This window comes from Pituophis catenifer, unplaced genomic scaffold, assembly GCF_029215685.1.
Source record: "Pituophis catenifer annectens isolate HBS135680 unplaced genomic scaffold, rPitCat1.0.hap2 SCAF_3, whole genome shotgun sequence".
NCBI classification, from domain to species: Eukaryota; Metazoa; Chordata; class Lepidosauria; order Squamata; family Colubridae; genus Pituophis; species Pituophis catenifer.
Window position 1 is genome coordinate 7,696,735 of NW_027256883.1, and position 26,760 is coordinate 7,723,494.

Consider the following 26,760-nt stretch of genomic DNA (forward strand, 5'->3'; position numbering starts at 1 on the left):
TTACCTGTTGTGTCCTCAGTCCTTCAGCATTTCAAACACTTTCCTTTTGAGTCATCCAACATGCTAACCGTCAACAGTCGGTATACTATCCAGATATATACAGATTAACAGAGTTGGAAGGGACCTTGAAGGACATCTAGTCCAACCCTTCTCTGTGGGGGCCCCTGCCCTCTGGAATGAATTACCCCTGGACATACGAAGGATCCCCGACCTCCGCGCCTTCCGTCGTGCAGTGAAGACCCTGTTATTCCAGCAAGGCGCTCTGATGGGATAAATGATTTTAATTTGGTCTTAATGGGGTTTTAAAATGAGAGTTTTAAATTCGGCCCATGATTTAATTATTTTAATCTGCTCTTAAATTCTATTTTTGTACATTGTTTTTATTATGGCTGTTCACTGCCCTGAGTCCTTCGGGAGAAGGGCGGTGTATAAATAAAATAAAATAAATAAATAAATAAATAAATAACCCCCTCCCCCACCCAAGCAGGAGACCCTACACCATTTCTGACAGATGGCAGTCCAGTCTCTTCTTGAAAGCTTCCAGTGATGAAGCTCCCACAACTTCCAAAGGCAATTTCTGTTCCATGGGTTGATTGTTCTCACTGTCAGAAAGTTTCTCCTTATTTCTAGGTTGAATCTCTCCTTGGTCAGTTTCCATCCATTATTCCTTGTCTGGTCTTCAGGTGCTTCGGAAAATATCTTGACCCCCTCCTCTCTGTGGCAGCCCCTCAAGTATTGGAAGATGGCTATCATGTCTCCCCTGGTCTTTCTCTTCACTAGACTAGCCATGCCCGGTTTTTGCAACCGTTTATCATATGTTTTAGCCTCCAGTCCATTCCACTCCAGGGAAGAAGTGAGATGCTTTGTTCTGTATATGTCAACAAAAACAGGCAACAACCAAAGCTGTCAAGGTAGTCCTGTGATGATGGTGATGGTGTGTGACATTAATATTTATCAAAATCTGAATATGCCTTGTGGTGTAGTATTCATTTTAGTTTTATGGGATTGAGTGGGGGAAAAAAATCTGGTCCATAACTTCCTGAATGTGAGAAAATATTGTCTCCACCAAAGCCACTGAAGGGACGTGGTGGCTTAGTGGGTAAGATGCTGAGCTTGTCGATCGAAAGGTTGGCAGTTCAGCTGTTCGAATCCCTAGCGCCACGTAACGGGATGAGCTCCCGTTACTTGTCCCAGCTTCCGCCAACCTAGCAGTTCAAAAGCATGCAAAAAATGCAAGTAGAAAAATAGGGACCACCTTTGGTGGGAAGGTAACAGCGTTTCATGTGCCTTTGGCATTGAGTCATGCCAACCACATGACCACAGAGATGTCTTCGGACAGCGCTGGCTCTTCGGCTTTGAAACGGAGATGAGCATCACCCCCTAGAGCAGTGATGGATAATCTTTTTGCCATCGCGTGCCAAAAGCGGGGGGAGTGTGGGGGGACCGTGTGCACGCGTGCCCACACCCATAATTCAATGCACCCCACCCCCCGTGCTCCCCCCGCTTTTGGCACGCAATGGCATGGTGGGTCCAGTAGGCCTCTTTTTTGCCCTCCCCAGGCTCCAGAGGCTTTCTTGGAGCCTGGGGAGGGCGAAAACAGCCTTCCCCAGCCCCCCGGCGGCCCTCCAGAGGTTGGAAATGGCCTGTTTCCCAACTTCCGGTGGGCCCGGAAGGCCAGAAAATTAGCTGGCTGGCATGTGCATGTGCACTGGAGCTGAGCTAAGGCAATGCACACATGCCCACAGATATGGCTCCTCGTGCCACCTGTGGCATGCGTGCCATAGGTTCGCCATCACGGTCCTAGAGTCAGGAACAACTAGCACATATGTGCGAGGGGAACCTTTTTACCTTTACCACCAAAGCCAGGTAATATAGGTATTCCTCAACTTACGACCAACAATTGACCACCCCCCCAACATTTCTGTTGCTAAGTGAGACAGATTTAAGTGAGCTTTGCCCCATTTTACGACCTTTCTTGCCACATTTGTTAAGTGAATCACTGCCGTTGTTAAGTTAGTAACACGCTTGTGAAATGAATCTGGCTTCCCCATTGACTTTGCTTGTCAGAAGTTCACAAAAGGTAATCACATGATCCCGGGACATTGCAACCATCATAATTGCCCATTGCAATATAATGTGTAAAAAAAAAAATTATTTTTATTTATTTGTTTTATTTCAAATTTATATACCGCACCTTCTCCCGAGGGACTCAGGGTGGTGTACAGCCAGATAAAAACATACAATACAAACATTAAAAACAATTAAAAGAATATATATTAATTTGGCCCCAATTTAAAATGACAAACCAATTAAAAATATTTAAAAATATGTTAAGCCAGCCCGGCTTGCTGAAAAAAGGAAGGTTTTAAGGGCACGGCGGAAGGCGCTGAGGTCTTGGATTCTCCTTATCTCTGGGGGCAGCTGATTCCAGAGGGTGGGAGCCCCCACAGAGAAGGCCCTCCCCCTGGGGGTCACCAGCCTACATTGTTTGACTGATGGCACCCCGAGGAGGCCCTCTCTGTGGGAGCGCACGGGTCGATGGGAGGTCGTCGGTAGCAGCAGGCGGTCTCGAAGATAACTAGGTCCTATGCCATGGTAAAAAGTAAATCTAGTAGATCTAGAAACCCAGTTAAAATATAGCCCTTTCAAACAATTAAGTCCTCCAGCATGTCAATAATTTCAGCCAGCAAAACCTACTTATCTAATAAATAAGGGTATTTTGAGTTGTCTCCAGAAAGATAAGAGAATTGGTAGCTATGCACGGTCCCAGTCCTCGTTTCTGTGGCTCCACAAACCCATTCAGCCAAATCAATCAATGTATGAGAGTCATCCGAGGTCAAATGTATTTTGAGTTGCATAAATAAACAAATCTGAACATGGCTCAGGAACAGGAAAACCGACTCTTTTCCCCAACAAAACTCCCAAACCTCAGAAAAAAATCAGAGAACAAGTATTCAAGGTCATGAGATGGTGGGAACACCCCCACCTCCTAGAAGAATGAAATATTTGGGGAAATATTAAAAGGCAGGATAGAATATTTCCCCTAAAGGAGAAATTAAAAAAAAAATCTTAAGGGAGAGACAGAGAAACCAGACCCAGTTTCCCTGTCCCAAGCAGAAACTGAGGAGGCCAGCTTTTAGAAATGCAGATTTGGTAATCTTATTTAGAAAGACTGGGCCAGAGAGAAACTCCAGATAAGCAACAAACAGAAGGTTGACAAAATTAGCTTAGACAAGCACCTAGGATTTGCATTTCCCCTTTTGCCCATAGAGTCAGCTATGACCCTATAGCCGTGATGGCAAACCTATGGCACACATGCCAGAGGTGGCATGCAGCACCCTCTCTGATGGCACGCGAGCTATCGGCCCAGTTCAGCTCTGCTGTGCATGCGTGCACGCCTCCCGCTGGCCACCTGGGCACTCGGTCCAGAAAAGGTTGGCCATCACTGCCCTATCGGAATCTGACAACAGCAAACAGAATATTAAAGGACATGTTCTTAGCCCACAGAATAGGGACAGGAAGATCAAATACAAAGCCCAAAGAAGGTGTAAAAACCTACCCACTCAAAACTCCATTTTGTCAGCTGCCCAGAATCACATGTGGTTGGTGGTTTTGGCTTCGTCAATAAATGGAACCTTTATTTCCAATCAGTCTCCGTTTGGTCTCCAGTGCCTTTCTCCCAGATTGGACCTGGATCTGGATATTTCTTTCAACAATATGATCGTGCTCAGATGGTCTCCCTGCCCTGTGATATCCTCAGCCTTCCATCCAGCCAGCCTGCCATTCCGAAAAGAGGAACGGATGGGACCTTGGTGATCTCGGAGCTTGCTTGTTTTCCTGCAAACGTTTCGTCACCCAAACAACATAGGTGGGGGAAAAAAGGGATTTTAACTACCAACCACAACAGACTTCTCTGCTTCTCTTGTGAAATGACCAACTGCTGGTTGCAGAGCAGTGGTGGGTTCCTCCCGATTCGGCCCAGTTCGGCCGAGCCGGTAGCGGTGACAATATGACATCACCGAACCGGTTCTCTTTGTTCGGGAGCTGGGCCCTCCTGCCCCCCCCCTGTGTTATTCTAACCTTTTATTTGGCCCTACCCCCAATCTACTGCTGCCTCCCGAGTCCCAGCTGATCGGCTAGAAGGAAAAAAACTGTTTAAACTCTTGTCGGGGCTTCAAAGGGCTGCCCTACAGCTGATCAGTGGTAAAAGGCACTGTGGTGGTAGACCGATGCCTCCAAAAACAAATGAATGAGTAAACCAGGGCCTCCAAAAACAAATGTGTAGACCGGTACAGCTCTGCAAGCAGTTAAAAGCCTGGTAGACCAGTACCTCTGCTAAATCCGCAAGAATTGTCACATAACCATCAAGCCACGCCCACAAAATAAGCCACGCCCACAGAACCGGTAGTAAAAAAAATTTAGAACCCACCCCTGTTGCAGAGCCAACTTGTCTTTACTACAGGAAGTCCTTGACTTAAGAACACAGTTGAGCCCCAAATGTCTGTTGCAAGGCAAGACAGTTGAGGGAGTGCCGTCCCGTTTTGCAACCCTTTTTTGCCACGGTTGTTAAATGAATCCCTGCAGCTGTTTTAAGTAAACTGTTACATCCGGACGGCAAGCACGTGCGGTCAATAGAGCAGCGGATTGGTCCGTGTGCTGGCAAGCAACCGGCGGGAAATTGGCGGCTCCTGATTGGCCCAGCTACTGACAGCTCAGTATAAAAGAGCTGTCAGTGCCTCAAAACGCCGCTCGCTCTCCAAGGGAGTTAGCTAAGCAGAGCGAGTCACGGTTAGCTTTTATTGTTAGCCAATAAGCAGTTGCGAAATATTTATCCTGCCTCGCCTCCCTTCTTGAGCCTTTGTTCAGCAAATAGAAGATAAACCATGCAGTTGATAAGCAAATCCGGCTTCCCCCCATTGACCTCGCTCGTCGGAGGCCAGCTTACAAAAGGTGATCACATGACCTCCGGGAAAGCACAACCATCATAGATACATGCCAGTTGCCCCATGCCCACATTTTGATCACATGACCCCCCATGGCATGTCAACAGTCATAAATACATGAGAATTACCACATGCCCGAATTTTTGATCACATAACGATGGGGATGCTACAATGGTTGTAAGCATGAAAAATGGCCGCAAGTCGTTTTTCTCAATGTCATTGTATCATTTTGAAGGGGGCTAAATGAATAGTTGTACATCAAGGACTGCCTGTATTTGATAGACCCGTGATGGCGAACCTTTGGCCCGCGGGCCAAATCTGGCACACAGAGCACTCTTGTTCTGCCCCAGCTACGGACCCCAAAGAACGCAGCACACACAAAGTCTGTACAAACCTTAGTTTACTAAAATAACATCAGTTTTTTCTTCAAACAAAGGCTGTTAATTAACTTTCTTAACCCCCTGCAAGAATCCAAAGAATAAATAATCTTTTTTTTTAATTTTAAAAAGCAAAACTTTATTCATTCTTAAAAGAAAAACATTTAAAACATACAAAGACTTGATTAAGTTAAACGTTAACTTATCAAGAAACAAATTTGCATATACATGTACAATAATCAACTTCCACTACTAACTAATTATATATATATACAGATATGCAAACCTACAGTGACATATTTCATTTTCTATCTATCTGACAGTGCATTCCTTTTACTAATAATAATTTCATCTAATTTTCATCTCTACCCATTTGGTCTCCTTTGATTTATCCACTGGTACCATCTATTCCATATTCTAAAATATTTTGACTCAAAAAAGAATAAATAATCTTAATCTTACTATGGTTGGCAGAAAGCCCAGAAGCAATTTGCAAAGAACTAAGATCAAGGCACGAAGGTATGTGAACTAAGTTGTTCCCTGCAAATTGCTTCAGTCGGCATTCTTCCTTAAATAGGCTAAGGGAGTGGCCAATTAGCCCCAAGCCTTACTCTCGAGGAGACCTCCTCCTGAGGAGCCACTCCTGCCTTTTGGCAGCTCTGCGTGCCCGTGCATTGAGAAGGGGCTCTTCCTCTTCATCCTATTCACTTAAGGGAGCTTCTGGAGGTTCTGAAGGCCCTGGCTGAATCCCCGCCTCTGGCACCACATCTTCTCCAGCCTCCTCACTGTCTGACTCGAATGCCAGCTGCACAGGCTGCTGGCGCAGCACCACACCAGCCTCCTCGCTGTCTGAATCAGCTACTAGCTGCACAGGCCGCGTACGGGCCACAACACCTCTTTGCAGGCACGCAAGCCATCACTCAGCTCAGCTCCACCGCGCATGTGCATGTGTGCGCCTCCCACACACCAGCTGATTTTTGGGATGTGCGGTGGGCAGGGTGCATGGGGGAGAAACACACGGATGTGCAAGGGGGGGTTGCACGCTTGTGGGGGGGGGCAGGGGTCACATACACATACACGGGGACAGAGTGCAGGGGGGTGCAGTGAGTTCCCCAAAGCCCGTTTTTGTGCCCAGGAAACTGCAGGGAGGCCTGCTAGGCCAAAAACCGGCTGGAGAATTCTGGGAGTTTATTTATTTTATTGATTGATTGATTCAATTTATATGCCGCCCTTCTCCAGAGACTCAGGGTGGCTTACAATGCGTTAAGCAAAAGCCTTCATACTTTTGTATATACCTGCTTAGTAGGGCTTTCGGGCCCCTCTAACCGGTGTTCTTTTTTATACAAAGTCATCTTATTGCCCCCACAAACCGGGTCCTCATTTTACGCACCTCGAAAGGATGGAAGGCTGAGTCAACCTTGAGCCTGGTGAAATTTGAACTCGCAGTAATTGCAGGCAGCTGGTGCTATATAACAGCACTTTAGTCTGCTGCGCCACCAAGTCTACACATTTTAAAATGCCCAAGGTTGAGAAACACTAAGTTTCTAAACTTTTGCTGCCATCAAAAAACCATCTGGAACTTTGTAGACAGGACAAAAATTGCAGACAGTCTGGATTGTCACTATGCTTCAGAAGTGGGACAAGCAGAAAGCCAAAATAAGTCTTTAAAGTATTTCCATTGATTTTGTGTCGGATGTCTTCCCTTTGATTGTATACAGTAGCTGGCATTTTCAGGCACCCAATTTCTTACTAACAGAAGGTGCTACTGCTTCTCTTTATTTTATTTTTTTTCCCCAATCACTATTTTCTTTTCAAATCTGAAAACCACAGTTTTTCACTCCACTAAGCCTGAAAAACTGGAGCAAAAAAAGCTGTAATGACAACCGTTGGAAGCTTTTAAAATTTCAAGGGCTTTTATTGGGAAAGTCTGTTTTGCCGTGACGATAAAGTGTTCTGCACACAACAGTGATTTTTATTGAAACACTTGAGCTGAAGGTATGCGTGGGCCCAGCGAAAGCAAAATCCATTTTTCAATGTCGCAGGGAGCAAGGGAGCTGGTAACTGGAAAAATAGAACCATAAAAATTCAGATTTTTTCAGCCTTCGGTGTAAAAGCATTTATTTGCACAGGTGAATCTCTTTGCCAGTAGATCTGTGCTGTTAACACTAAGCTTCTCAGAAGCTTTAAATCAGTGTTTTTCCAACCTGACACCTTTCAGTTGTGTGGACTTCAATTCCCCTTGCTGGACAGAAAATTCTGGGAATTAAAGTACACGTTTCTGGAAGGTGCCAAGTTTGAAAAACACCGGTTTAACAGAATAAATTGGAAGAGATTTTGGAGATCTTCTAATCTAAGCCCCTGTTAGGCTGGAAACCTTACACCCATGATGGTAAACTTACGGCACCTCTGCCACAGGTGGCACACAGAGCCATATCTGTGGGCACACAAGCGTTGCCCTAGCTCACCTCCAGTGTGCATGCGTGCACCAGCCAGCTGATTTTCGGGCCTTCCGGGCCCACCGGAAGTCAGAAAACAGGCTGTTTCTGGCCTCTGGTGGGGTGGGGAAGGACATTTTCACCCTCCCCAGGCTCCTAGAAAGCCTCTGGAGCCTAGGGAAGAGCAAAACACGGGACTTCTGGTCCCACCAGAAGTCGGGAAATGGGCCGTTTCCAGCCTCCGGAGGGCCTCTGGGGTGGGGAGGCTGTTTTTGCCCTCCCCAGGCTCCAAGAAAGCCTCTGGAGCCTTGGGAGGGCGAAAAAAACGGGCCTACTGGCCCCCCTGTGCCATCGTGTGCCAAAATTGGGGGAAGCAAAGGAGGGAGCATGCGCAGGGGCAGGGCACATTGAATTATGGGTGTGGGAATGAGCATGTGCGACCCCCACCCCCGCATTCCCCCCACTTTTGGCACGTGACAGCAAAAAGGTTAGCCGTCACTGCCTTACACCATTTCAGACAAATGGTTGTCCAATCTTTTCTTAAAAAGATCCAGTGTTGGAGCACCCACAACTTCTGGAGGCACTTCTCGTTCCACTGATTAGTTGTTCTAACTCCCTTTATTTAAATCATAGAATGATAGAGTCAGAAGGGACCATTGAGATAATCTAGTTTAATTGCTGCTCTTTGAAGGAATAACTAGATTGAAGATCCAGTCAAGAAGAGCTCACTGCCTTAAGTGGCAGTGAGCCTCTTTCATTGGTCACAGAAATTCCACCTAATGTCTACCTGAACCTATTTCCTTGATTGTTTTAATCAATCGATCTTGGTTCTGTCTGTTGGGTTTTCACGTTGGGGAAGGTCTCTCCTCAAATTTGCTTTGCAAAATTAAGTGGTTCCCCAATTTCTAAGAATTAAGTTAAAGGGACCTCCTGGTTGGCTTTGGACTCTTCAAACTTGTAGAGCTTGAACTATAAGATGAGATTTATTTATTTATTTATTTATTTATTTATTTATTTATTTATTTATTTATTTATTCAAACTTCTATACCGCCCTTCTCCTTTCGGACTCAGGGCGGTGAACAGCCAAATAAAAAACATCTATACAAACATCACAGTTAAAAAATAAAGTTAAAATAATTTATAAATTTGGCCCATAATTTAAAACTTGTCAATTAAAACCAATATTAAAATTTTAAAACTAACCCTAAAATCAAGACAGACCGGCTAACAGTGATGGCTAACGTTTTTGCCATTGCATGCCAGGAGGGGGGCAGGGTGGGGGGAGGTTCACGCACATGCGTGCCCACACTAATTCTATGTGCCCGGCCCCTGTGCATGCACATGTGACCCCTCCTCCCCCCGCTCCTGGCACACGATGGCCCAGTAGGCCCGTTTTTCTGTCTCACCTGGCTCCAGATCCTCTCTATGCGTTTGGGGAGGGCAAAAACAGCCTTCCCCACCCGCTCGGAGTCCCTCTGGAGGCCAGAAATGGCCTGTTTCCCAACTTCCAGTTCGACAGGAAGTGACTTTTTTGCTGTCCCTAGCCTCCAGAGACTCCTAGAGAGTCTCTGGAGGCTGGGGATCGCGTGCGAAGTGCGTGCAAGAAAAGAACCGGTAGTAAAGCCGGTTAGAACTCACCACTGATTCCCACCCCACTCCAGGGGAAGGATACTGAAAAATCCCCATTTCCTCCTTATCAGCTGGAACTTGGGAGGCAGTAAATAGATGGGGGCTTGGCCAGTCAGAATTTTTACTCCCGGTTCTCCGAACTACTCAAAATTTCCGCTACCGGTTCTCCAGAACTGGTCAGAACCTGCTGAAACCCACCTCTGGTGGTTTCTATGCACCAGATTAAACAGGCTGAATAATATTCTACTTATGCCTGAGCTAATTCCTTTTTTGAGGGGAACTGAGTGGCCTCTTCACAGCATTTTTTCCTAGCGCAAACCACATTGATGAAGCAAATCTAAGTTCACACAGACCTAGCTAGCATCAATAGAACTGTGCAAACATTGACTTGGCAGATAGCTGCAGTGAAAAATGACTTGAGTTTGGACTTTTGAGGGTTGAAGCTAGCAAGGAGAGGGGGGAAAGCTACATATTAAACAAACTCAGAAAAGGTGTTCACCTTCAAAGCTGGGAAAAGAATAGCTAAGAGATTATTGATTTATAAAAGTTGGCAGGAAAAACCCCTAGAATTTTTCAAGGCTGAATGGCAGAGGATTTGATTCCAACAAATTGATCTCGTGCGCACTTATCGCTCCTTTTGTATCTCACCGTAAAAGCTATTTATTTAGCCCTGCTGTGCATTTGAGGCTTCTGCATTTAGTTATTGAGTGGGGGAATCAAATCCTTGAGAGGAGCATTATTCCTGGATCTGACAGCACAGCTGTTGTTCATGGCGTTGAGATGTTAAGTGGAGAACAACAGAAAGGAAGTTACTGGGTGGCGCCTGCAAAATGAAAGGGAAGAGAATTGTAATCGAATTAAACCGTGAACTTGTGAGCACCGCCTAGCAAACATGCCAGCAGTTTGTCGCTGTAGAATAAGAAAACAACATTGTACGTTGTTGGAATAAATATTGGAGAAAGTGCCAATCAGGTACGGTATTCACTTACCTTCGTTACCAGTTCACAAACGGGAGCGTGCCCGCACAGGCGCTCGCTTCGCTCGCAAGCACCACCTCTGCACATGCGCAGGACCTTCTGCGCATGCACCGAGCGTCAAAAACGGGATGTGATGACGTCTGGGTGGGTGGGCAGAGCCTCCCACAGCTGCCGCTATAGGTTTGCCCGAACCGAATAGAACCAGCTGAATAGCGCCACTGGTGCCAATCAATGTACTCGCTAGTAATGAACTTTTTCAACCCACTCTCCTATGTAAAAGCATTAGGAATGGAGGCAGCGGTTGAGGGACTCCCTTTCTTTCTCCATGGGTTTGGAAGACACAAGTCTTTCTTTCAGCTTCCCTCCTATAGGAAGAACAGAGCCCATCCTTCTTTCAACTCCCTGCTTCTCCTGCCTCTTTCCTTCCTCCTCCATTCCTCCCCCTCTCCTTCATTCCTCCTCTTCTCCCCTTCTCCCTCTTCTTCTTTCCCCTCCCCTTGTTCCTCTCCCTTCCTTCCTTCCTTCCTTCCTTCCTTCCTTCCCTCCCTCCCTCCCTCCCTCCCTCCCTTCCATCTTTCCATCCTTCTCACTTTCTTTCCTTTCTTCTCACCTTTTTTCCCCCACCTAACCCAAGGCAGAAAGCTTGGAAATAAAGGCTATTAGAACCCAGAGTGTTTCTTTTTTCTTTAAAAAAAAGTAAATCTTTCTGCAAATAACATTTTGCAATATATACGTAAGCACTTTTTAAAGTAACATCATTTCACTTTGTGTATGCAATTTTCAGAACCAGGTTTTTTTTATATACTTTTCCATAATATCTCTCTCTCTCTCTCTCTCTCTCTCTCTCTCTCTCTCTCTCTCTCTCTCTCTCTCTCTCTCTCTCTCTCTCTCCCTCTCCCTCTCCCTCTCCCTCTCCCTCTCCCTCTCCCTCTCCCTCTCCCTCTCTCTCTCTTTCCACTGAAGTGGTATCAAATAGCAAAGTTCTGACAAATCCTCTTACAAGTACTTGTCACATTTCTCCCTTATTATTAGTTAGCAAACTTTGGTCTTATTTCTGCCTTTTCTGCCTAGAGACTAATCACACATTCATCAATCATTTCTCCATTCATTCAATGCCCATATAAACCCAACAAGCCCTTTGTGCAGCCTTGAAAAGTGAAAGTACATTTTCACATCTCAGTCCAGCTTTGCATTTATGAGCTTTCTTGGAGATTCTCACCTTCCAATATTATATACTGGGGGGGGGGGGTGTCCTTGGTGCTCCTGAGATTGGTTGTTTTCTTGCAGACATTTATTTCATTACCCAAACTAGATAACATCATCCACACACTAATGATATTATCTAGTTTGGGTAATGAAACATCTGCAAAAAAAGCCCACAACCAAATTAACCAAGCTCAGAAAGCATCGAGGACCACTCACTCAGGGGTGAAATGGAAAATTTGTTACTACACATGGATGTGGCCAACTTTTTTTTTTTTTTAAAAAAAAACCCTTTTCAAAGCATTTTTTCTAATGCTTTGAAAAGCCTCTCTGCCGATCAGGCAACTCAGCTGGGATCGTCAGAGACTTTTCAAAGCATTTTTTTACCACCTCTTTGGCCAAGAGATTGCAGAAAAAAATGCTTTGAAAAGCCTCTGACGATCCCAGCTGAGTCGCGCGATCATCAGAGGCTTTTTTTTTTTTACTTTTAAAAGCATTTTTTCATGGAAGAGGTTGTAGAAAAAATGCTTTTAAAAGTTAAAAAAAAAGCCTCTGATGATCATGCGGCTCAGCTGGGCATGGTGGGGGGGGCACAGGGATTTTAGCTACCGGTTCTCCGAACCACCCGCCGCCATCGCTACCGGATTGGGCGATCCGGTCTGAACCGGGAGCATTTCACCCCTGCACTCACTTCAACTCTGAGCTACAAATATTCCCCTTTATTGATATTAAATATTAAATATGCACAAGAACACACAGAGTACCCCACTGGCCACTAAACAATGCCATTGTGTCACAGCCACAAAACATAGCCCCAAACTACTTGACAGTAGTAAATCTTTGCTGCGGAATGAGGGTGGAGTGTTTTTTTTGACGTGGACTAAGTTGGTAGGTTTCACAGAACTTTGGCTCTGATATCAAAAACGTGCTTGCCAAAAGTCTGAACTTGGAAAGGAACAAAGGCAAAATAAAATTCTGAAGCTCAGTTAGCAATTTTTATGGGAACACATGACCAGGACAGGCACTTGCAGTTACCAATTCTTGGGAATAAGATTGAGAGGGAAAAACAAATGTGCATTCTTTACCCACGGAGAATTTTGACTGTGTGATGACATTTAGGAGCAGGCGAGACCTGCATTTTTTTGCAGATTTGGCAAGGCCACTTTTGAAAGTATTATTATTTTCCCCGTCATATTGCCTAAAAGTTTCAAACCTTTCTTTTGTTCTTATAAAAGTTCAGAATAAATAGTGCCTCTAAAAATTTTTTCCTGCCAATTCGTGTTGTATACCGAGAGCTTATGCACCGAAGACAAATTCCTTGTGTGTCCAATCACACTTGGCCAATAAAGAATTCTATTCTATTCTATTCTATTCTATTCTATTCTATTCTATTCTATTCTATTCTATTCTATTCTATTCTATTCTATTCTATTCTATTCTATTCTATTCTTATCCTATCCTATCCTATCCTATCCTATCCTATCCTATCCTATCCTACCCTACCCTACCCTACCCTACCCTACCCTACCTTACCCTACCCTACCCTACTCTACTCTACTCTATATTCCATTTCATTCCAGTCCATTCCACTCTACTCCACTCCACTACCCTATCCTATCCTACCCTACCCTACCCTACCCTACCCTACCCTACCCTATCCTATCCTATCCTACCCTACTCTACTCTGTATTCCATTTCATTTCATTTCATTCCATTCCATTCCATTCCATTCCACTCCACTCCACTCCACTCCACTACCCTACCCTACCCTACCCTACCCTACTCTACTTTATATTCCATTTCATTTCATTCCATTCCATTCCACTCCACTCCACTCCACTCCACTCCACTCCACTCCACTCCACTCCACTCCACTCCACTCCATTCCATTCCATTCCATTCCATTCCATTCTATTCTACTCTATTCTTTCAGAGAATGGATTGTATAATTGTCCAGTCATGTCCCAATCCTGCTTGTTCGTAGTTTACTTGGTTATCTCCCTTAATGCCAATTTTTTTTTTACCAGTTTTTATTATTTTTATTTCAGAGGAATTAATTGACTTTATCCAGGATGGCTTTGTGAAACAGGGAGTCCTTTTCCCTACTTTAATTTACAAAATTTAAAAACATAGCTCCAGGAATGTGATTGACTCTGCTGTAAGGATGAGAACTGAGTCCAATACTTGGAATGTACAAGGTTTCCTTTCTCCAGACCTGACTTCATTTATCTATTTTTACTTATTATTTTTCTATTTATCTGTGTATTAATCAGCTTGTCTATCTTCAGTCTTTCTTTTTTTTGTAAACATTCAAGGTAGCTTATTATAATTACACGTAAATTAAAAAATAGAAACACTGGCATCAATGTCGCTGTTAATTAAACTATATGGAAGTTAATATATAAAGTTAATAAAGTTAAAATGTAATTAAACATTAAATAAAATGAAAGTCAGCATCTTTAGAATTAGTTCACAGCTAAGAACATTTTTTTCCTAAACTGAACTCTCAAGAGTAAATAGCAAACAGCAGTGTGGCCTTAAGAACAAGTAATTTAGATTAAATGAAATTTACATTTGCTTTAAATTAAATTCAATATAAATAATGCAGCTATTCTCTATGTATTTAATGCCTTTTTTTTTTGTCAAATTAAACATTAAAACCTGACAACAATTTTGGAGGGAGCTAAAAGACTTCCATTCAGTATTTTTTAATTTGTTTATTTTATAACAAGTTTCAAAAAAAAAATAATAATAGATAAAATGGCAAACTAACTGGGGGAGGGTGAAACCAAGAAAGACAAACTGTAAATAGAAATGAAAAAAGAAACACAATTAATGATAAACCATAATAAACAAAACATAAAAAGAAAACCACATCCTCTACTTATTACCCTGTTTCTCCTAAAATACGGTATCACCTGGTTATAAGCCCAATTGGGCTTTTGAGCGCATGCGCTAAAATAAGCCCCCCCCCAAAAAAATAAGCCCTCCCCAAAAATAAGCCCTCCCCGAAAATATTTAAATGCATACGCAGCTGGTCCCCGCCAGTTCCTCTGGTTAGGGTTAGGGAGACAGAGCTGGAAATCAGGTAAGACAGCGAGAGGAGCCCCGTCTTGCTCTGTGAACCCCAAAATAAGAAGACATCCCAAAAATAAGGCCAAGAGATTATTTCGGGGTTCAAAAAATATAAGACAGGGTCTTATTTTTGGAGAAACACGGGTAACTGTTACAAAATCTGAAAATCTCAACTATTCAGGGTAACTGGAAAACTATTTAAAACTTTTTGGTAAAAGGGGAAAGAGCAAATTTGATTAACAGGCAGAATAACACAAGAGTACAACTGCTTTTTGGTGTCCCTTTATTATGATAAGACTTAACTCAAAATAATTAGGGTGTCAGGTTTTCAAGTAACATCCCAACTAAAGAAGACTCCAAGGCTAGCAATTCCTCAAAGATCCATTTTATTAGAGGTGTCATATTGGCACATCTGGGAAAACCCGAATCTGAAAGCTTCCAGGTTTTCCCCACCCAAAAGAAAGTCCAAGTCCATGCCCCATAACCCACATGTCCATCACATGGTCCAATGAGCCATTGTCCAAACTGGAGACAAATCAGGGGTGAAATCCAGCAGGTTCTAAGAGGTTCTGGAGAACTGGTAATGGAAATTTTGAGTAGTTTGGAGAACCGGCAAATACCACCACTGGCTGGCCCCAGGAGTAGGGAGGGAATGGAGATTTTGCAATATCCTTCCCCCAGGAGTGGGGAGGGAATGGAGATTTTGCAATATCCTTCCCCCAGGAGTGGGGAGGGAATGGGGATTTTTTTTTTTTAAAAAATGATTTATATGCCGCCCTTCTCCGGAGACTCAGGGCGGCTTACAGTGCGTTAAGCAATAGCCTTCATACTTTTGTATATGTATACAAAGTCAGCTTATTGCCCCCACAAACTGGGTCCTCATTTCACCTACCTTTGAAAGGATGGAAGGCTGAGTCAACCTTGAGCCTGGGGAGATTCGAACTTACAGTAATTGCAGGCAGCTGGTCTTAATCACAATGCTTTTAGTCTGCTGAGCCACCAGGCCCCTTTTTTGCAGTATCCTTCCCCTGGAGTGGGGAGGGAATGGAGATTTTGCAATATCCTTCCCCCAGGAGTGGGGAGGGAATGGGGATTTTGCAGTATCCTTTCCCCAGGAGTGGGGAGGGAATGGGGATTTTTTTAAAAAAAAAATTGATTTATATGCCGCCCTTCTCCGGAGACTCAGGGCGGCTTACAGTGTGTTAAGCAATAGCCTTCATACTTTTGTATATTTTATACAAAGTCAGCTTATTGCCCCCACAATCTGGGTCCTCAATTTACCTACCTTAGAAAGGATGGAAGGCTGAGTCAACCTTGAGCCTGGTGAGATTCGAACTTACAGTAATTGCAGACAGCTGGTGTTAATCACAATGCTTTTATTCTGCTGAGCCACCAGGCCCCTTTTTTGCAGTATCCTCCCCCAGGAGTGGGGAGTAATGGGGATTTTGCAGTATCCTTCCCCTGGAGTGGGGAGGGAATGGAGATTTTGCAATATTCTTCCCCAAGGAGCGGGGTGGGAATGGGGATCTTGCAGTATCCTCCCCCCTTGAGTGAGGTGGGAATGGAGATTTTGCAGTATCCTTCCCCTGTCACACCCGCAAAGTCACGCCCACCAAGCCACACCACACCACGCCCACCAAGCCACACCCACAGAACCGGTAGTAAAAAAAAAAATGGATTTCACCACTGAGACAACTCCCAGTCATTCTCATCCAGCTGCAGGCTGAACGTCCTTGACTCTCAGAGAAAAAGAATGTTGTTATGCCTATATATTCTCACCAACTCCTTGCAAATCCCCCCTCCCGTTTTCCCAGGCTCTAAATGTGGCAGCCCTGAAGCTCCCCACAAAAAAAGATGGCCTCCAGGGTTGACATAGGGAACAATCCTAAAATTTATAGTCCAGGGTTTTTCAACCTTGGCCCCTTGAAGATGGATGGAGTTCAACTCCTACCCATTCCCTGTGTCCAGGGATGGGTTCTACTTACCTTTACTACCTGTTCACAGCAGGGCCGCGCTGCAAGCACAGAAGCTTCTGTGCATGCACAGAAGTGTTTTGATGATGTCGGGGTCGGTGAGTGGAGCCTCCCACCGGTTTTACTACCGGTTCTATAGAACCAGTGTGAGCTGGGGGCAACCCACCACTGCCTGTATCGCTGAATGGGGAATTCTGGGAATGGAAGTCCACCTATCTTCAAGAGGTCAAGGTTGAGAAATGTTGCAGTAGTCTATTCTGACTGTCAAATTTCACTGAGGTTTGTCCAAGTTAAAATCTGTTTAGTAAGTAGGCCCAGAGGATGAAAAGAACAAAGCGAGTAAATCAACACCTGTCTAATTAAGAATATCACCTTCTCTATTTTGTCTTTTTGATGGTAAAGATGCCAGGATTAAACCTAATATCCTTTTGCCTATGTGGGTCATTAAAAGTCTCCGGTTGCAGATCAAATCTTAAATGAACTGGTCTTTTAATTATTGTCGGTGCCCAGGAATTTTAACCCCACTGAGCAAGATTAACTATTCACCATTATTTGTTTTCTTTTGCTTTGAACTTATGTCACATTGAATAAGAGGAGAAACGGCTGTATAAAAGTCATTAAAAGCCTTTCTCCGGCATGATTCATGACCAAAATACATGGAATTAAACTGCTAAGACAATGGACCTGGTGAGATTTGAACTGCCAAGTTGCAGGCAGCCAGCAGCCAGCAGCCAGCAGCCAGCAGAAGTAGCCTGCAGTACTGCACTTTAGCCACTGTGCCACAGTGACTCAATAGATGACACCTAGCGGAAGACAGACAGACAGAAAGATAGACAAACAGCTTTGGACATGCCTTTCAGCCAAATCTGATCCGATCTTCCATTGCAATGTTTCCGCATTCCAAGGTTTTTGTGTTTTTTTTTTCCCCCTTAACTACTCGGTTTGGTCTGAGGTCTGAATTCTTGCCAGAGGCCAAATGAGCAGAACAGCTGCCGTTCCTGTCTCATCTCTAATTTTGCCTCTGGAAATAGCATGAGCCGAACTCCCAGCTGACTCTGACTCACTTGCTCTCCAAATTGGCACTTGGTTTACGGAGACACAAGTGGTGAAATGAAAGTTACAGGGTCCGGTTTTTATAAGCAGACAAGTCATCACTGTAATTGCACCGTCCTCCCTTGTAATTTGCTGTAGGCAAAACAGGGGTAAAATACTAGCTGGTTTTAGATCTGCACAAGGGCCTTTGTACGGTCGTTAACATTTTCAAAACGCTCGCTTAATTGGTTTGCTTTGAGTTGCCATGTTACTGAACCCTTTTTCCTTTTATGAGCGTAGCGGAGTTTTTTCATGAATGGGTGTAAAAGTCTGTAGAGATTCTCAGTCATCCAGATCATGGTTGTCCTAAAGATGCTTTTTCAGGAGACAACTAGACTTTCTTGTTTTTTTCTTTGAAGACATTTCTCTTCTCATCCAAGAAGCTTCTTCAGCTCTGACATTCCCCACTATCCTGTCAGAGCTGAAGAAGCTTCTTGGATGAGAAGGGAAATGTCTTCAAAGAAAAAAAACAACAACAGGTTTGACAACAAAGCCGTTACAGAATCTGGTAGTCCTGCTAGAAATACTTCAAAACTTCCCCATCAGAGGGGAGCAACAAGAATGATCTTAGCGGTTCCTTGAATAATAGTGGTAGCTTGTTTGGCATCTTTGAGTTCCTCACCCAACTGTCTTGTGAGGTGTAAGGAAGTAGAATAGAATAGAATAGAATAGAATAGAATAGAATAGAATAGAATAGAATAGAATAGAATAGAATAGAATAGAATAGAATAGAATAGAATAGAATAATTTTATTTCTATACCACCCTTCTCCCGAAGGACTCAGGGCAGTGTACAGCCTATTAAAAGCACAAGACAAACATCAATTAAAATAATTTAAAATTATTAAATAATTTGGCTCAATTTAAAACCCCAGAAATTTAAAACACTCAATTTAAAATTATTATGTTGATAGCCCAGCGTGGCGGAACAACAGGGTCTTGAGTGCACAGTGAAATACCCGGAGGTCGGAGATCTTATGCACTTCCGGGGGCAGTTCATTCCACAGGGTGTGTGGGAAAGGTTGATCTAGAACTTCAGGAACTAGGGACTCTGTAATATTCCTTGCATTTTATGACTGAGATCCTAATAACCTATGACATCAAAGACCCTTCTGCATGAAAAATATAATAATACAACCCATAGTTGGATTATAAATGGTTTGATTAATAAGAGGGAATACAAAAAGATCTAGCTATTATCATTCCCAATCTACAGGAGCTTCATATGTGATTCAAAGAACAATATAGTTCACTATTAATTAATCTGCCTACATGCGTTGGCAATTGTTTGCAATTAATTAAAGATTCCAGACATGGGACTCAGTCTTGCAAGCTTGAGTGCCTGCTCTACTAGAGGCTCATTTGTCTCCAGGGACATGACTTCACTTTGGTCTCCCTCAGCATTTGAGTTTCCTGTGTCTCGTTCCTCTTCATTTCCTCAAATCAATTCTGGGGCTCAGTTCTTTGAAGAGCAGCTGGAAGGCCAAGGGACTTGTACGCTTTGACTCAAAACTTGTTAGCGAGGGAGGAAGCTGTTTTTCTTGGCACTGGTAATTTGAATGCCTGATGAATGGACAGGAAAGAAAAGCTAGTTAGGCACGGTTTTATAAATTATATTTGCCTTCTTTGTTTTAAGGTGTTATTTTCAATTTTGGTTGTGGTTTTAATAATTCTGATCGATGTGCTTTACCAAAAACAATAGGAATGGATAGAATATGAATACATCAGTTATGAAAATTGTATTACTTGGAACAGCACATATGTTATGGAAACATCTTTAAGTACTCCAGACCCTTGGGAAAGATCCAATAGTTAAAAAGGAAAGTTTTTTTTTTTTTAAGAAGTCACAAAACTTGTAGACTGAATGTAAAAGATCTAATTACCAATCCCAATCTACAGGGAGCTTCACATGTGATTCAAAGAACAATATAGTTCACCATTAATTAATCTGCCTAATACATTGGCAATTGTTGCAATTAATTAAAGATTCCAGACAATGCTCCTCCTCCTCCTCCTCCTCCTCCTCCTCCTCTTCTCTACAAATCCCACTCTCTTCTAGCACTGATGATGTTCCCTAGTTGGGTCATGAAACATCTGCAAGAAAACCACCAAGCTCAGAGAGAGAACCAAGACCTCACTCTCCTCCTCCTTCTCCTCCCTCTCCTCCTCCTCCTGCTCCTCCTCCCAATATTTATCATGTCCAGCTCTATAGAATTCTTCATCTATTTGTATCCAAATAAGTTCAACTTATGAGTATTTTAGTAGTGTTCACTTCCTCCAACTTTGGTGTTTCCCGAGAAAAAAATATTGGATCTAAAAAGGCAAGTTTGCCTCCTATTGCCACGTTGAAATGAATGATGTGTTCCACATTCCACATTCCACATTCCACATTCCACATTCCAAGGAAAGGAAAGGAAAGGAAAGGAAAGGAAAGGAAAGGAAAGGAAAGGAAAGGAAAGGAAAGGAAAGGAAAGGAAGGGAAGGGAAGGGAAGGGAAAGGAAAGGAAAGGAAAGGAAAACTGTTGCTCAGAGCTGGACTAAGCTGGATCATTCTGTTTCGGATGCTTTGGAGCTTTTTTGATATTTTGCCAATTACTGTGACTTTTTCTTGTATCGTGAGTCATCACACAAATATATTCTGTTTCGATACATCCCCATTAATGATTGCTTCTTAGCTGAAGGTCAATAGACGTGGCTGTTAAACACTTTATACACATCTGGAAACCCTGAAAACATTTGGGGATAAAATGAAGAACCAACCTGCTCACCCTCTTAACAGAGGGAAGAGATTCCATATTTATAAACATGAGCCTATGACATGAATAAGCCCCCATTGGTTTTGAATGTTTCTTTTCTTTCTCCCTTGCATGCATTTATGTATCTGTTTATTCATACCGGTGGTGTACCATAATCTGGTCATAATTGTTAGACGCGTAGTATCTTGCATTGGTTGAATAAATATATGGTTTGGTGATGCATGTATTATTTGGACCATAAAAAAGGCTGAGTGCCAAAGAATTAAGCCTTAGAACTCTGGTGCTGGAGAAGACTCCTGCAAGTCCCTTGGACTGCAAGGCAATCCAACCGGTCAGTCCTAGAGAAGTTCAACCTTGACTGCTCTTTAGGAGGCCAGATCCTGAAGAGGAAACTCAAATACTTTGGCCACCTAATGAGAAGGAAGGACTCACTGGAGAAGAGCCTAATGCTGGGAAGGATTGAGGGCAGAAGAAGAAGGGGACGACAGAGAACGAGGTGGCTGGATGGAGTCACTGAAGCAGTCAGCGAGAGCTTAAATGGACTCCAGAGGGTGGAAAAGGACAGAAAGGCCTGGAGGAACATTGTCCATGGGGTCGCGATGGGTTGGACATGACTTCGCAACTAACAACAAACAACAACAACTGTATTTATTAAAGTCAGGTCCAAAATTACACACCTGATCTTGGTGAATCAGTTCTGGGTTTTTGTTAGGCTATGTGTGCTATTTCTTCTGCTTCTCAGTCAGCTGTTGTGGCCTTGTGGGGTTCATTTTGCAAACAACATAATGTCCGGCTTCATGATTGCATAAGGTAGGGCAGGATTATTGCAGAGTTCAGCAGGCAGCTGAGAGTCAAGACCTTCCCTCAAAGGGCAACGGTATATATCAGAGGGCAAGCACCCTTAGAATGAGATTAGTGAGTTAAATGATGCATGTCATAGATGAAAATAGTGTGTGAACTGCTTTGAACTACGTGACCCTAATTTGTTTGAGTGCTATATATTGATATGCACGGCTTAGCGCTTATTTAGCTAGCTGACTTCAATTCTTGTTGGTTTGCTTTCTTCAGAATAACAAAATAACTGAGTTGGAAAGGACTTTGGAGGTCTTCTAGTCCAACCTTCTGCCCAAGCAGGAGACTCAGAGGTGGGATTCAGCCAGTTAGGGCCGGTTCGAGTGAACCAGATGTTAAATTTACATCTGGTTTGGCGAACTGGTAGTTCTGACAACTGGCTGGCCCTGCCCTATCCCACCCCTACCAGGAGTCCCCACGCAGCCCGTTTTGGATCCTTGGTAAGTGCAGGGGGGGGTGGAGCCTGGGAAGGTGGAAAATGGGCCTCCCAGAGGCTCATGGAGGACAAAAATAGGCCTATTTCCAGACTCCAGAGAGCCTCCGGAGCCCAGGGAGGTTAAAAGCGCCCCCCATTTTTTCCTCGCAGGTAGGGTGCAGGAGGCCGAGTGCTAGCTAACTGCTGTATTATGCAAAGGTTCTTTTCCAAAGAAGAGAAGATGAAGAAAATAAAAGTAGTCTTGTTTCCAGTGGAAACCACAACTGGTGTATTCATCTCTTGGAATAGTGGTAGACCAGTTTTTCCTTGAGGGTCTCTGGGCTTGGGAATGACTGCACCAAAGCGTAGATCACAAATTCTGCAGACATTTCCCTGTGCATTCCAATGTAGCTTCATCGATAGAATGATCCAGAAATGGGGCTTGCCGTGCTATAATTATAATCTATGTGGGCTTGAATTCTGTATTGTTGGTTGGGGTTTATTCTGTTCTGATTGCTCTGCCTTGTCAACCTGATGTGAATGGTTTAGATCTTGTGTCTGATAGAGTGTAAATCCTATCCCCGTGATGGCGAACATATGGCACGCGTAGCCATATCAGTGGGCACGCGAGCTTCCCATCGGAATTTGGCAAACGGGCCGTTTTCGGCCTCCAGAGGGCCTTGGGGGAGGGGAATGCCATTTTCCCCTTCCCCAGACTCCTAGAGAGGCTCTGGAGCCTGAGGAGAGCAAAAAACGGGCCTTCCGGTCCCACCGGAAGTTGGCAAATAGGCTGTTTTCGGCCTCTGGAAGGCCTCTGGGGGGTGGGGAAGGCTATTTTTGCCCTCCCCAGACTCCTAGAAAGGCTCAGGAGACTGTGGAAAGCAAAAAAAGGGCCTACTGTGCCATCGCGTGCCAGGAGTGTGGAGAGCATGGGGGGGGTCATGTGTGCATGTGCGGGGGCAGGGTGCATAGAATTATGGGTGTGGGCACACATGTGCGCAACCGCCCCCCGCTCCTGGCACATGATGGCAAAAAGGTTAGCCTTCACTGTCCTATCCAATGTAGTGTTACACTTCCCAAAATTCCTGACTCTTCTGCTGTTTGTTCGTTTGTTTGGTTGATTCTTTCTTTATTATTCCAGTCAAATGTGTGGGTGATTTTAAGGGCAAAGGTAGCTATGAATTATTCTGGTTTTGGGTTTTTTTGCAGTTATGTGTTCATTGCTACTTTACTGTAACTGGGGCCTTATTTACTCTGTGTGGTGTTGGTTGCAATCTTGGCAGTTGATTCTGTTTATGATGCTAGTTCTTTCTCGGTGAGGTGTGCAATTTTTTTTTGCTTTATACAACTTTCTTTATAGAGTTTTTGTGGGCAACGGGGATACCCAGGACTCATAAAGTTTCCACAGTGCTATCAAAAGGATATAAAAAGTACTAAATATTGCAAAGAGGTGATAAAAACCAAAGGAAAAATAAATCAGTGGAGTTCTTAGCAATAACTCTAGTTTAAATGTCTCTTCCTTTCTCTTCCCTCTCCTTACAGATGTCCTGTGTCCAAATGTCCACGTAGAAGGAGACAGGTTCAGACACACCAATGGAGAAATGGATGACATACCAGGTAATGCAATATTAGCGATTAGTTCTTCTCATCACATAGGAAAGCAGAGATATGTTATATAGAGAGACTGTATTATTAAGTCTCAAAGTGGCCAGGACATTACCTTCTTTTGCAAATGGAATACATCAGTGGTGAAATCTAAAATTTGTTACTACCGGTTCTGTGGGCATGGCTTGGTGGTGATGGTGGTAATGTGACTGGGTGGGCGTGGCCAATTTATATATTTTTTTTACTTTTAAAACCATTTTCTCTACAACCTCTTTGTAGAGGTTGTACAAAAATGCTTTCAAAAGGCTCTGACGATCCAAGCTGAGTTGCCTGATCGGCAGAGGCTTTTTTTTCTTATAAAAGCCTCTGACGATCCCAGCTGAGCTGCACGATCATCAGAGGCTCTTTTTTTTTTTTTACTTTTAAAAGCATTTTTTTTCGGCCAAAGAGGTTGTAGAAAAAATGCTTTTAAAAGTAAAAAAATAGCCTCTGATGATTGTGCGGCTCAGCTGGGCATGGGGGGGGGGCAGGGATTTTTGCTACCGGTTCTCCGAACCACCTGCCTCCATCGCTACCGGATCAGGTGATCCGGTCCAAACCGGGAACATTTCAACCCTGGAATACATAGAATTATTTAAGAGTGCCAGGCTGACTTTACTGATCAAGCTTTGGTTTGGTGGAGTTTATGTTTGGAAGAGTTAGCAGTCAAAGGAAACCAGGCTGCCAAAGAACGCAGTGGCTGGACACCATTAAAAGCTGACACTAGTCAGAGCATAGAAAAACTCAAAGAACTAGTGCAAGATAGGAAGATGTGCCATAGGATCTGCACCGTAGGATTGCCAAGAGTCACACACGACTGAATGGATAACATCATAATCATCTTCAAAATGATAATGAATAATAATGTAATTCAAAAAAGATTAGGGAGTTTTGTTTCTGCACTGAAGCACTTCAAGGGGAGTTTAGGCAAATTTGGGTCTTTATGTGTATGTGTATGTGTATTTACTTTGTTTTGTGTCTGTATCTCTTTTGGTGGGGAAAGAATTTTTTACAAGGTTGCAAAGAGCAGTGCTGTTTCCATACATTATATTTTCCCATCTAGTAAAACTCTTCGAAATGATGCTACATACATCATTATGTACTCCAGAAATAACGTTCGGGGAGGAAATATGGTAGACCCATTTGGCCAGCAGTGACAAAACATGCATTTGATAGAATGCAGAGGACAAAACCTGGTCCTATTAATATTGGCAATAAGTTCTTCTCTCATGCAATATATAAATATGACATTTTAGAATGAGCAGAAGTCAAAGTCAATAGAGATTTCCCTTTCCAGGAAGATCTGATGAAAATTTTCAAAAAGAAAGAAAGAAAGAAAGAAAGAAAGAAAGAAAGAAAGAAAGAAAGAAAGAAAGAAAGAAAGAAAGAAAGAAAGAAAGAAAGAAAGAAAGGTGTCAGAGTGTGCACAGGGTGACTGCTAGTTTGAGACAACCCAGGGGCAAAATACAGTACACAGAGGTTTTGTCTTTCAAACAGTGGTTTATTTACAAATTATATAGAGTATATATACATACACGTGCTAAGCAAAGCCAGGCAAACAATCTTCAACTATAACAGGAAGCACACACAGAGAGAAATACATGGAGAACTACAATGGAAATAGAACATGAGGAGAGAGAGATGCCCTGACATGGCCACTCCTATATAGACAGTGATAACCCTGCTGACTCATTCTCATTGCATCATCTCGGTTTACAGCCTTATGGCAGCTGGTCAGCTATTAAATCATCATTACCTTAACAAAATGCATTCCCAAATGAAAAATAAGACATATGTGTCTCTCTTATTATTAAAGTATTTCCACAGCTCAGTTATATTTTTCTATGTTTGAGCCAGTAAGGTTCTCTCAAGCAGCGGTAAATCAAGGATGCAGTTCATACGAACGTTTGCAACCATGGCAATATATCAAAAAAATGATCCCATTAAAGTTGTTTTCAGGGTCTTTCATGGGGTGAAGCCGATGGGCACTGGACAAGAATAAATGCCTTTTATTGCTACTTCTGAATGGAAAAAAAAAGCTCAGAGGAAAAACATTCCAGGAAACAAAGAAAGTATCTAACAAAGTAATTATTTGCAAGCTGTAATATCTCCAAAATTACAGCCTTGGCAAAGGATCACAGTGCACCCTTCTACCATGCCAAATGATATCAGTTTTTTTCAAGAGAGTGAAAACTCTAATAGAGAGTCTAGAATTGAAACATTTTGTGTGTTTTTACATGTGTGCGTTTCTGTAAAGATGCTGCCTGGGTTTATACAGCCTCCAAATCTTAAAACTGGATAACAAAGTGCTTTGTTTGCATAATATGCTAGACCCAAACCAATGAAACCATGATAAGGGTGATAGCCAAGGTTATGCAAAATAGTTGGGTCAGTGGTGAAATGTAAAATTTGTTGTTACCGGTTCTGTGGGCGTGGCTTGGTGAGCTGGCTTGGTGGGGGGGGTCATGTGACTCTGGCACTGAAAAGTTTGCCTGGTTTCACTTACAGTGAATGTCCCTTCCCTCTCTAAGGACCAGAGGTGGGTGTCACATACCATAACAACCAGTTCACCCAGCACCAGAAATGTGAGCACACGTGCGCCATCCACACATAAGTGCAGCATCACAAAACACAGGAATTTGCTCACACGTGCCATCCGCACATACATGCAACATAAAAAAAAAACCCATGGAAATTCGCTCGTGCACACCATCCACACATACATGCGGCATCAAAAAACACAGCGATACAGGATGGGATTGCACCTGGGTGAGTGGGCAGGGCACCCGCAGGTCGCAATGATCGTTTTGCCCGAACCGGTCTGAACCGGCAGCAGCCCACCACTGCTAAGGACATATGCACACTGCACTCTTAGATTACTATTATACTTGTGCCCAGGGGAAAGAGGATACCACAATTAACTGAAGAAACAAGGAAGCTGTTGTTCTATCCCCGTCCCACACGCACACACACCAACAGACATCCAAGAGTTAAAAACCAAACCAGCTGACAAAATCCTTATCCTTATGATAATGGAACTTGGCAGCAACCTAGTGGATGCCTGCCAAGAGTTTATTACTCACGAAGGGAAGAGATAACTTCTCTCCGCTTCTGGTACATCAAAGTAAAATGTTCAATAATTACAGAGTAACTTAAGTCCAAATATAATCCAGCAAAGCCTATAGCAAAAGTCTGGCAATGCAGAATGGCGTGGAAGCTTTCAGCTTTGTTCGTCACAAGGCTTGACTGGTCACCACACTCCCTTTTATACCCTGTGGGGTGTGGTCCAGTGACTCAGCCTAATCTCTGGCATGCCTCCTCTTCTGTTGCGTGCGCTTATCTCTCCGACGCTGGCATGGATCCAGCCAAGACTCATCCCCGTCACTGTC

General features: G+C 43.5%; 1 protein-coding gene across 1 annotated transcript in view; it reads left to right on the plus strand.

Moving 5' to 3' along the window:
* Positions 1 to 26,760, plus strand: part of COL22A1 (collagen type XXII alpha 1 chain) — a 196,051-nt gene that overhangs the window by 11,874 nt on the left and 157,417 nt on the right. The window contains 1 exon segment of the mRNA XM_070940313.1: positions 23,270 to 23,344. Within this exon segment, the coding sequence (XP_070796414.1) occupies positions 23,270 to 23,344 (75 nt within the window).